The following is a 13,204-nucleotide window of genomic DNA, read 5'->3' as shown; positions in this document are numbered from 1 at the left end:
TGTCAATAAATAACATTATCCGTGTACCACACAAACACAAGAACACCACCTAATTTAGAGTATAGTCTCTCTTATTTCTTACCCTGGCAACAGTCAATTTGTGAATCGTCGATTTTCTTGGTCTTTTTCTCAGCTTCTGGGTGCCTCGCACGAAGCGTTCCCATTTCTCTCTCATTGTCTGGTCTTTTGGAAAACGATGAGTACTAATCCCATCAAGCTTGATGTTGCTACACCCTCCTACAATACATCTGTTAACCATTTTAATAATTACGTGGGTGGCATGGTGGTGTAGTGGTTAGCGCTGTCGCCTCACAGCAAGAAGCTCCGGGTTCGAGCCCCGTGGCTGGTGAGGGCCTTTCTGTGTGGTTTGCATGTTCTCCCCGTGTCCGCGTGGGTTCCCTCCGGGTGCTCTGGTTTCCCCCACAGTCCAAAGACATGCAGGTTAGGTTAACTGGTGACTCTAAATTGACCGTAGGTGTGAATGTGAGTGTGAATGGGTGTCTGTGTCGGCCCTGTGATGACCTGGCGACTTATCCAGGGTGTACCCCGCCTTTCGCCCGTAGTCAGCTAGGATAGGCTCCAGCTGCCTGCGACCCTGTAGAACAGGATAAAGTGGCTAGAGATGATATGAGATGAGATGAGATTGCGCAAGGTAAAAAAAATTGCACAAAATGCAAAATGTGACAGATATTTGACCAAAGGGTAATTCTGTGCCAAATCACCAGAAGGCTCCCGACTTACCGTCTCAGATTTGCTTCATAATTTTTTATTTTGATGCCCTTGTAACTAATAATTACTGTGCAAAATTTTAGGCCAATATCTCCACTAGTTTTGGAGATATTAAGCCTTCAAAAAGGGGGCGTGGCCCCATATTGAGCATAAAAACAAGTGTCACAATCAAACATCCATAGTTTGATTGCTAATAACTTTTGAACTGTTCACACTAAATGGTTTGAATTTTCACATATGATTCTTTGATATAATAAGGCTCTGTACACAGAAGGAGAGCTTTGTATGTGACATATTTGCAGATGTATGGCATGTCAAATATGGCTTCCTGGAATGCGCATTTGTCCATGGTAGCACTTTTGGCTCTCTATATCTCCAGATTTAATGACACCAGATGTCTGATTCTTTTTAATATATGTGACATGTTATAGTACTATCAGGAAAACATGTTAGATCTGTGACAAAAATTATACTTGTCTCATATATAGGCCCCTAAAAATGGAAAAAAGCTTGTCGCGTCTGTATTTTGAATGCTTATAGCAAAAATCTGACAAGGTCTACCAGAAAACAAATTAGATCAGTGAAAAGAGCAAGGTCTAATTGATGTATGTACCAAATATGAAGTTGGTGCTGTGAAGAAAACTATTTTATTCAAGCTGTTGAATATAGAAGGTTTTAAGACATGTGAAAATGCCATTCACAAGGTTACATCATATGCTACATCGTTGTATTTTGCCTTCTAAAAGGCAAAATACATTGTAATTGCACGGTTTCTTATTATTCTTTTTGTTCTTCCACTCTTTCCTTTGGCATAAAACTCCTCCTAGGATTTTTATCCTAGTTAATGATCCATTATAGATTTCTGTTGGGGAGAGGTCAAGGATGTGCAGCCGACTTTAATTAGGTCAATATTAATGAGGTCAAGGACACTATGACATGAAATCACTTTGAGTGACCTACTTTTGAGTGATAAAGTTCAGTGTACACTTTCACTAACCATATGATAGGGTAGCTCAGGCCGGGGAATGAGAAAAGCCTAATGTACTAATTACTCAGATAAATATTAATAGGCGAATTTTTGTCTTGAAGATAGACAGGTCACATGGAGTTAGCATATTCATCATTTATATAGTGGTATAAATGTATGTTCGTGGTTTATTGACTGATCAGCATTGACCTCATTTGAAGCTCCCTAATAAAGTGACATGTTTAAATTAATTTATTAACAAGGGGCGTAGTGGTTAGCGCTGTCGCCTCACAGCAAGTAAGTTCGGGTTCGAGCCCCGTGGCCAGCAAGGGCCTTTCTGTGCGGAGTTTGCATGTTCTCCCCGTGTCTGCGTGGGTTTCCTCCGGGTGCTCCGGTTTCCCCCACAGTCCAAAGACATGCAGGTTAGGTTAACTGATGACTCTAAATTGACCATAGGTGTGAATGTGAGTGTGAATAGTTGTCTGTGTCTATGTGCCAGCCCTGTGATGACCTGGCGACTTGTCCAGGGTGTACCCCGCCTTTCACCCGTAGTCAGCTGGGATAGGCTCCAACTTGCCTGCGACCCTGTAGAACAGGATAAAGCGGCTAGAGATAATGAGATGAGATGACTGCATATGTATAGTCAAGAGAATTTGAATTAATAATGATGTAGCATGTGATGTAACCTTGTGAATGGCATTTTCGCATGTCATAAAACCTTCTATATTCAATAGCTTGAATAAAATAGTTTTCTTCACAGCACCAACTTCATATTTGGTACATACATCAATTAGACCTTGCTCTTTTCACTGATCTAATTTGTTTTCTGGTACAGTGGTGCTTGAAAGTTTGTGAACCCTTTAGAATTTTCTATATTTCTGCATAAATATGACCAAAAACATTATCAGATTTTCACACAAGTCCTAAAAGTAGATAAAGAGAACCCAGTTAAACAAATGAGACAAAAATATTATACTTGGTCATTTATTTATTGAGGAAAATGATCCAATATTACATATCTGTGAGTGGCAAAAGTATGTGAACCTCTAGGATTAGCAGTTAATTTGAAGGTGAAATTAGAGTCAGGTGTTTTCAATCAATGGGATGACAATCAGGTGTGAGTGGGCACCCTGTTTTATTTAAAGAACAGGGATCTATCAAAGTCTGATCTTCACAACACATGTTTGTGGAAGTGTATCATTGCACGAACAAAGGAGATTTCAGAGGACCTCAGAAAAAGCGTTGTTGATGCTCATCAGGCTGGAAAAGGTTACAAAACCATCTCTAAAGAGTTTGGACTCCACCAATCCACAGTCAGACAGATTGTGTACAAATGGAGGAAATTCAAGACCATTGTTACCCTCCCCAGGAATGGTCAACCAACAAAGATCACTCCAAGAGCAAGGCGAGTAATAGTCGGCGAGGTCGCAAAGGACCCCAGGGTAACTTCTAAGCAATTGAAGGCCTCTCTCACATTGGCTAATGTTAATGTTCATGAGTCTACCATCAGGAGAACACTGAACAACAATGGTGTGCATGGCAGGGTTGCAAGGAGGAAGCCACTGCTCTCCAAAAAGAACATTGCTGCTCATCTGCAGTTTGCTAAAGATCACATGGACAAGCCAGAAGGCTATTGGAAAAATGTTTTGTGGATGGATGAAAGCAAAATAGAACTTTTTGGTTTAAATGAGAAGTGTTATGTTTGGAGAAAGGAAAATACTGTATTCCAGCATAAGAACCTTATCCCAGCTGTGAAACATGGTGGTGGTAGTATCATGGTTTGGGCCTGTTTTGCTGCATCTGGGCCAGGACAGCTTGCCATCATTGATGGAACAATGAATTCTGAATTATACCAGTGAATTCTAAAGGAAAATGTCAGGATGTCTGTCCATGAACTGAATCTCAAGAGAAGGTGGGTCAAACAGCAAGACAACGACCCTAAGCACACAAATCATTCTACCAAAGAATGGTTAAAGAAGAATAAAGTTAATGTTTTGGAATGGCCAAGGCAAAGTCCTGACATTAATCCAATCGAAATGTTATGGAAGGACCTGAAGCAAGCAGTTCATGTGAGGAAACCCACCAACATCCCAAAGTTGAAGCTGTTCTGTACGGAGGAATGGGCTAAAATTCCTCCAAGCCGATGTGCAGGACTGATCAACAGTTACCGGAAATGTTTAGCTGCAGTTATTGCTGCACAAGGGGGTCACACCAGATACTGAAACCAAAGGTTCACATACTTTTGCCACTCACAGGTATGTAATATTGGATCCTTTTCCTCAATAAATAAATGACCAAGTATAATATTTTTGTCTCATTTGTTTAACTGGGTTCTCTTTATCTACTTTTAGGACTTGTGTGAAAATCTGATGATGTTTTAGGCCATATTTATGCAGAAATATAGAAAATTCTAAAGGGTTCACAAACTTTCAAGCACCACTGTAGACCTTGTCAGATTTTTGCTATAAGCATTCAAAATACAGACGCAACAAGCTTTTTTCCATTTTTAGGGGCCTATATATGAGAAGTATAATTTTTGTCACAGATCTAACATGTTTTCCTGATAGTACTATAACATGTCTCATATATTAAAAAGAATCAGACATCTGATGTCATTAAATCTGGAGATATAGAGAGCCAAAAGTGCTACCATGGACAAATGCGCATTCCAGGAAGCCATATTTGGCACGCCATACATCTGCAAATATGTCACATACAAAGCTCTCCTTCTGTATACAGAGCCTTATTATATCAAAGAATCGTGTGAAAATTTGAACCATTTAGTGTGAACCGTTCAAAAGTTATTAGCCATCAAACTATGCATGTTTGATTGTAACATGTTTTTATGCTAAATATGAGGCCACGCCCCCTTTTTGAAGGTTTATCATCTCCGAAACTAGTGGAGATATTGGCCTAAAATTTTGCACAGCAGTTATTAGTAACAAGGACATTAAAATAAAAAAATATGAACAAAATCTGAGATGGTCAGTCGGGAACTTTCTCTAAAATCTGGTGATTTGGCATGGAATTACTCCAAAGTTTAATGTAAAATAGGAGAATTACATTGATCTTGCTCCTGAATTTACCCGTGATATACACTTTAAGACCTGTTTGCAGGAAGAATAGGCAACATAGCACCTGAAACGCTTCATCATTTGATGTCTTCAGTCCATAAACATCCTTTACGTGTTGTGAGAAGGAATAGCAACATTGCAAAGTGGTAAATGCTTTACTGTCGTAACTTTTTTGAAACGTTGCAAAAATCAAAATTGAAACAAGTATTTATTTTGAAAAAACAATAAAATTCTTGAAATAAAACATCAAATAACGTGGTTTTGTATTGTCTTGAGGACAATACAGGTCAAAGTCTTTACAAATCATTGTTTTCAGTTTTAATTTCAACATACCGTCCCAACTTTTTCTGATTTGGGATTGTAATTTTAATGTTAAACTGTGTTCCTCTGCTTCGCATCCCTGTCAGGATTTATTTCATAATAATGACTGGATCACTGTACATTATCCCTTACATATATGTAGGCTTTTTCATGGGATGTTCAAAACAAATACCGTGGCAATTCACAAAGTTGTTGACTTTTAGAAGTATAGAAACATATACAGTGCCAAAGATGACCCAAAGTTAATCTCATCTCATCTCATTATCTCTAGCCACTTTATCCTGTTCTACAGGGTTGCAGGCAAGCTGGAGCCTATCCCAGCTGACTACGGGCGAAAGACGGGGTACACCCTGGACAAGTCGCCAGGTCATCACAGGGCTGACACATAGACACAGACAACCATTCACACTCACATTCACACCTACGGTCAATTTAGAGTCACCAGTTAACCTAACCTGCATGTCTTTGGACTGTGGGGGAAACCGGAGCACCTAGAGGAAACCCACGCAGACACGGGGAGAACATGCAAACTCCACACAGAAAGGCCCTCGCCAGCCACGGGGCTCGAACCCGGACCTTTTTGCTGTGAGGTGACAGCGCTAACCACTACACCACCATTCCGCCCCCCCCCCCCCCCCCCCCAAAGTTAATATGCAAAATAAATTATATATGTATTAAAGATTTTTTTCTTGTTAAGGTTTGGTTGTTGACCAAGATGCTTTGGTTGATGCTCTCAAAAAGAAAGTCATAAGAGCTGCTGCTTTGGATGTCACATACCCTGAGCCTCTTCCAAAGTACAATCCAGTTTCCTTCATTTTTTCATTAATATCAGAGATAAGATGTAATAAATGAATAATATTCACAAATCTAATTCTCAGCTTTGTTTATAATGTTCATTGTTACAGAAATCACCCTTTACTGTCATTTCCGAATGTAATTGTCCTGCCACACATGGGAACAGATACTGTGGAGACCATTCAGGCCATGCTGGAGAAAATGGTGGTCAATACCCTGGCAGTTCTGAATGGGGAACAACCTCCAGATGAAGTGCATGTGTAGATCAAGCCTACCTGTGTCAAAGCCCTCACTTTTAATGCCAGCTTTAGAGCTACTTAATTAATGAGTATTTCATATACAGTAAGCAGGACCAGTAGCAAGCACTGCAGAAGTCTGTTGTAAGTTTTTCATCATATTTTTCTGTCAAAGGAATAATATTGTACTGTAAAACTGTGACAGGTTTAACTATAAAAGGGATCTGATTTTATCATAATTGTGCAAAAATCTGAAAACAGATGCTTAAAAATTTAAGAGTCCATTTTTTTTTTGTCTATCGCAAATGAGTCACTGTTGACATAGATTAAATGCTAATAAAATGTTCAATAAAAGGATAAAGCATTGATCAAACATAAGCTCAGCTTTTCTGCTCCTTGAATAGTATATGCAGATTTAGGCATTTTGCTGTTGGTGTAAGAGCACAAATTGTCAGAGTAAATTATCTTGATTATGTATAATCCCTGTATTTGGAATGAAAAACACTGTATCTACATGATCAGCCTGTGGACCACCACGGCCTTAAATGTCTGAAGTGCCAGATACTACCGAACACTGCATCCTTCATGTTGTGAACCACTGGTGCAGACAGGTTCTTTGTCGGTGTACTGGTGATTGTCAATGTGAATAACATTGCTGATGATTGACCATAAACAGGCATTCTAACAACTGCAGGTAATTTTTTTAAATCATGAAGTTGGACGTTCCTATTTCAAGAATAGAATGATCAACAAATGTTCCTTTGCCGCTGATATGGCAATCTATTTGAGAAATAAAATATTCTTAATTATTATACATACAGGCCACTTTTTCCATGGAATAAAAACATGTATTCTATTCTCTTCTAGTGGGTTTATTGATAGCATGCAATGTTATCATATTGCTTATCCTCCATGTATTATGCCACTCTCCCAATGGAGAATGAGCATGCAATATTGTTACAATATTGCATGTTGTCAAGACAACATGACGTCATACATCAGCGCTCATGTGAATATCCAATGACAAAATTTTTCTGCTGCGCATGCGCAGAATCATTTCTTTCTCCACCAGAAAAGAGAGATGAGGCTAATCCAGTGCTATCGCTAGGATTAGCTATGCTATAATTAATCACTAAAGAAATAAACTAAAAACTGAAACTAAAGACACGCTGAACATCAGAAAGGCTACCAAAACTTCATTATATATTCTTCATGCATATTCGCAAAAGAAAAACATACCAACAGACATTGAAAAATGAAAAGAGACACGTCGAAGATGTAAAATTTCTGTGCTAGCAAGTGACTGTGACAATTTGCAAGCAAACATGGCCGCAAGGTTTGCTTCATTAAAAGCGGAAGATTTTGAGAGAATTTTGACTGCTACATCGCTCCGTTGTGTGTAGTTGTCGATATTAATTTTAAAAGTAACGAAGTAAATTACACAGAAAATAATAATAATATTCGGCTTGACTGCACTAGCATTGGGCTGTGCTAGCACTACACCGGCTAGAAGGTAACTGGACTGCGGTGCTAACAGCACCGAGTCGCGGGTAAGCTCACGTTGGTCTTTGCTAACGCTACTGCTGAATGCTACACCAGCTAGAAGGCAACTGGACTGCCGCGCTAACAACACTGAGTCACAGGTAAGCTCATGTTGGCCTTTGAGAATGCTGATATGAAGAGAGTGTGTATGTATAATGGTAATAATCTTTTTTTCATGGTCTATCAGATATATTCCATTCGGCTAGCGTGATATTGAACTCGTCTTCAACTCATTCAGTATCATGCTAGCTGAAAGAAATATATCTGATATACCACTCAACGCCAGCCAATATTTAAATATTTTTGCTTTTTTTCAGGGAAAACTCAAGGTCTGTTCATGTTTTACATAGACAGGGCTCCCAGCAAAACTCAGAGAGATCATTACCCTCAAACTGGTAGGGAAACAATGTACAATGTGTATTTGTTGCATATAATAATCAAAACTAAAAACAATTAGTATCTGATTGCCAGTGAAATAGTTTCTCTTGATGGAACTTTATGAAGAATTTAGATAAATGCCATACTTAAACCCCCCCATTACAAAATGATAATTTTGAATGTCTGGAATATTTGTCTGGGTAAAATTCTGTCATCAGAATCAATTCAGCGCTATTTTTATGTTCTTTTTTTCATAAAAAAAACTACCCACCTCTCCCCCCACAAGCCCAAAACTGACCCCCCTGTCTCACAATTATCAGGTGGCCCTGGTACCTAAATTGATAAGTGCATTGAATTGGATGATTGTGCCAAGTTTGGTGCCTTAAACTGAAAGTACACCATCCTTCTTAAAAATTTCAAAGAAAACAGGAGCAGGGATGGGAAAGGGGCAGGGAGTAGACAGAGAAAGAGGGGAGGGCAAGAGAGGAGGTGGGGAGGTCAGGGGGCTGTTTCGTCCTGGATACACTGCTAAATGAAATGATCCTCAGCCAGTTATACTCGCTCCTCCAGTGACACTGGTCTGTGGTACTGGACTAATTCCATGATCCCTTCTGGTGGTCTGGTAATGAACTGCTCCAATATTACAAGGTCCACCACCTCTTCAGCAGCATGTCACACCAAAAGCCTTTGACAGTTGTCTTGAAGCTGCTGCGCAAAGGATGGCCAAGCTTCCCAGTCATCAGTGAGAAGAAGCACTGACTGTGGTGTTAAGGGATGACTGTGTATATTCCTCAGATCCCAGGTTTCAGCAACAGTCTAACAATTTGGTGGTTCAGATGAAAATGATAGGCAGGCTTGCAGTTGAACTTTATTATTCATACTTTTTTCCACACATACTTTTCAGTGCCATTGTTGCGTAAATGCTCTATTTTTACAAACACAAAAAAAACATTGTCTCTCTGTGCCACATGCGCCATCAGCTCCCCCTTGATCTTCTCACTGCCCATTTTAGTAAATCCTCCATAGCTGGAGGCTTATCTTTACCACTCATTCTCCTGACTTCACCCTCCATTCACAAACTGGTGCTCGACCACCATATCCTTAAACCTGCACCTGGTCATTTAAGGTCAAATGACTGTTGAAGGGGTTCCAGATCAACTGCTGGTCAGTTTGCTAGGGTTAAGCATTTGTATTGAATAACTGACTGAATATTGTTTGACAGCATTGCCCCTAGATGGCAACATACCCTGCAGTGATAATGCAACTGAATGTTCTGGAATAGTGACCTGAGTCCTGTCCTTGGTCATTCAAATTTCTAGTCTTTGTCCCTTTGTCCTTTTGACCGCATTTACCTTTTTCTAGAATAGAAAAGAGTGTCAATTTACATTTACATCTATTGAATTTAGCATATGCCCTTATCCAAAACAACTTGCAGAAGATCTTTGTGATCTTTATCAAAAACACATCCTCATGCTAACTTATTAGGTCAAGGATTAAAACACCACTGAGCCAAAAACCTGTAAAGTTTTTTTTTATATAGCAAGAAAAAAAACTTGCAAGTCTATTTTTTAAAACACAGTAACTTAAATAAGCGCTAATTCAAGTGTTTGGTGATAAGGTATTTGTTCTTCTTTTCATAACAACTAGTGACTCAGCTGTTCAGACACCCCAGGGAAGTTCATTCCACTGCCTGGGTGCCAGGACAGAGAAGAGTAAGGAACAGAGAGCTAATTTGAGCCTGTGGAGAACCACCCCTTGTTTCTAGGCAACCATAGACAAAATTGGCCATGTGACCACACATTTTTGACAAGTCATCAGTTTTACTCACCCTGTGATGGAGAGAGGTCCATGGAATAAGTGGTAAGCAAATTAAAAAAAACCAAAAAACTTTTTTTGTAGTTCAGTGAGATTGTTTTATGTTCAAAGAGTCATGAGTCTTGTGTCCGAACAATTAAAGACAAGTTTGAAATAATCTCAGGTGTTGGTGCTTTAGGAAGTTAAAATAAGAGGTCATACTGTTTGTATGACATTAGTTCTAAACTGCTGAATGATATAAGTTTGTTAAAATGGTGGGGGAGGGATAATTTGTGCCAAAAGACCTGGAGGAGCCACTGGTTCAAATCACCCCTACTTATGATCATTATTAAAATATTATTTTATTGTAATTCTGCATTGAATTTAAATAGTTTATCACTAAAATGATGTGACATTTTGAATTTTAGACCAAAAACCCATCATACCATGTATCTCATCTCATCATCTCTAGCCACTTTATCCTGTTCTACAGGGTCGCAGGCAAGCTGGAGCCTATCCCAGCTGACTATGGGCAAAAGGTAGGGTACACCCTGGACAAGTCGCCAGGTCATCACAGGGCTGACACATAGACACAGACAACCATTCACACTCATGGTCAATTTCGAGTCACCAGTAAACCTAACCTGCATGTCTTTGGACTGTGGGGGAAACCGGAGCACACCCACGCGGACACAGGGAGAACATACAAACTCCACACAGAAAGGCCCTCGTCGGCCACAGGGCTCGAACCCAGACCTTCTTGCTGTGAGGCGACAGTGCTAACCACTACACCACCGTGCCACCATACCATGTATCTTTAAACAGAAAATAGACAGCACTTCAACTCCTTTTGTGGATTTGGATAGAGCAGTGGGAGAGGTACAGAATCGGAAGTCCATATGTATCGTAGCAAGAGACATGAAGATTGACAGAATGACTTTAAAGGTAGACTGACTAAGATTTTTCAAGTTTAGGTCATTAAAAAAATGTTCCCTGGCATCCAATTATTTTTCTTTAAAGCTACTGAATTTGAATCACAGACTTCCAATTTTATTAGGTTTTTTAAAATATAGAACAATTAATGAATTTAGGGCCACGTGGCCCTAAATTCTCTATTATTTTTTTCTTGCTTTACCATGATCCAATTCAAGATACTACATCATGCATCATGTGGTGGGCTTTCCCCATTCACGCAAGTCATTGTGGGAATCAAATTTGAAACAGGAGAGGAAAATGGAGGATGCAAATGAAACATGAAGGACCGACAACAGTAATGGAAAGTGAGAAGAAAAGACATTATGTTGCGAAAGAAAGGAAACACAGGACCAAACTAATAAATATCGGTGGTCAGCGAGCACCTTGGTGTGATCAGCTGTTCGTTTAGCAACAGAATGATGTAACTGTCAGTGCACGGTCAAGGTAAACCTGTAGATGGCAGTAATACAACACTGGATGCCAGCTGCTGTAAAACCCAAAAGAAGAAGGAAAAGAAGAAGCAGGGAAACCTGTGCATGTGCACACGGACTTCCTCTGTCTGCCTGACTGTGCAAAGCAAATGATTTAACGCACATTATTTGCTAGGGAATCCCCTCAAATGAAATAACTTCCCAGCCACAGAATGGCCTGTTTTTTTTTTTGAGATATTGTAGAAATAAACATGTATCACAATGACCAAATTTCAGAAGGAACTAAATATCACTGATTTTATGAAATCTGTCAGAATGCAGGCACTTATGGATGCAATTGCAGGGGAGAACGGGTGCAGCGCAAACTACAACCAGAGCCAAATTGTGGAGCAAGAATCATTGTCAGAAAATGGGCAGAGGTCGATCGATCAGCAAACAGCGTAGCACAAAGTAGACATGAGGACGAGGTCAGAAATGAACGTAATGGTCTTAAACAGGAAATCAGTCAGAGAACAAATGGCTTAGGAAAGTCAGGCATGGGATAAAGAATGATACTTTGCAATGAGTGAGTGTTTGAGCATGGTTTAAGTAGGCAAGGTGATAGGCAGGTGAATTGGTGACAGGTGATGTAATCAGTACTCTGGTGACAAGGGACGCTGTGACTCCTGGGGAGTGTAGTCCAAAGTGGCCATGTTTGGAGGCTGCTTTGAACTCAGGCTTTCAGCGTTGTTACTGACAGACACCCACCCGGAGCCGCTTCCTTCCCTGGTCAACCTCTCTTTCTTGGTGCAGGCTTGATGAGGTGCAGGCTGTGGAATTCTTGCAGGAGGAGGGGGTCTAATATGTCCTTAGAACTGACCCAACTACATTCTTCAGGGCCGTCACCTTCCCAGTCGATCAAGTACTTGAGTTGTCCCTGTCTGGGCCGGGAATTGAGGATTTTGCTGACCTGATAGAAGGGTTCTCCTTCGATGTTTAGGGAGGGATTTTCTTGGGTGGGTGTCTCAGAGGCTAGGGGACCTTGGATAATGGATTTGAGGCAGGAGATGTGAAATGTGGGAGCCATTTTGCTGTGAGGAGGGAGCTCTAGCCTTTATGAAACCTCATTGATCTTGCATAGAACCTTGAATGGGCTGATGTATTGGTTTTGTAGCTTTTTGCAGGAGTTGGGTTCCCTGAGGTCCTTAGTAGAGACCCATACTCGATCACCTGGGGCATACTCTGGGGTGGCACTTCGGTGCTTGTCAGTGTAGTGCTTGTACTTGGCATTGACGTTCTCTAGTCTCTGATAAACCTCCTCCCATAGCTGCTGATTCCTCTGGAACCAGGGAATCAATGGCCAGAATCTGAGTAGGGGTATCATCCCATGGGAAAAGTGGAGATTGGTGTCTGAGTATGCACTGGAATGGGGTTAGCTGAGTGGCAGAGTGCTTGAGCAAGTTTTGTGCATACTCAGCCCATGGAAGGAATCATGCCCAGTCTCTCTAGTTTTGCATGCAAAATATGCGAAGGAAACACTCCACCTCCTGGTTTGCTCGTTCAACTTGACCGTTGGACTGTGGGTGATACCCAGACGTGAGGCTGACAGACACTCCTAGTCTGTCCATGAACTGTGACCATAGTCTAGAAACTGAACTGGGGACCCTGGTCACTGACTATGTCTTCAGGGATACCATAGTAGTGGAAGATGTGTGTAAATAATAGTTCAGTGGTTTTGAAGGCAGTGGGAAGACCTGGCAGTGGGATGAGCTTTAGTGTTTTGGAAAACCTATTGATGATAACCAGAATGACAGTGTTGCATTGTGATTGAGGTAGCTCAGTGATAAAGTCGATAGTGATGTGTGACCAGGGTTGTTGAGGTACTGGGAGAGGACATAGCTTACCAGCCAGAGGAGCTCTGGGAACCTTGGCCTGGGCACAGATGGAGCATAATGAGACAAAATGGTTGATGTCCGATATCAT

At 40.6% G+C, this 13,204-nt stretch overlaps 1 protein-coding gene across 6 annotated transcripts in view; it reads left to right on the top strand.

Moving 5' to 3' along the window:
• Nucleotides 1-6,810, top strand: part of zgc:136493 (uncharacterized protein LOC692276 homolog) — a 75,242-nt gene extending 68,432 nt beyond the window's left edge. For 3 of the 6 annotated variants that reach the window (XM_060921339.1, XM_060921334.1, XM_060921335.1), the window contains 2 exons: nt 5,789-5,885; nt 5,970-6,810. In XM_060921339.1, coding sequence (XP_060777322.1) covers nt 5,789-5,885; nt 5,970-6,150 — 278 coding nt within the window. In that variant the 3' untranslated portion in view covers nt 6,151-6,810. The remainder of the gene's footprint in view (nt 1-5,788; nt 5,886-5,969) is intronic. The other 3 variants (XM_060921340.1, XM_060921337.1, XM_060921336.1) reach the window with 2 other exon arrangements.
• Nucleotides 6,811-13,204: the final 6,394 nt, after the last annotated feature.

Source organism: Neoarius graeffei, chromosome 5 (genome assembly GCF_027579695.1).
Source record: "Neoarius graeffei isolate fNeoGra1 chromosome 5, fNeoGra1.pri, whole genome shotgun sequence".
NCBI classification, from domain to species: Eukaryota; Metazoa; Chordata; class Actinopteri; order Siluriformes; family Ariidae; genus Neoarius; species Neoarius graeffei.
This window is presented reverse-complemented; position numbering and strand designations above follow the sequence as displayed.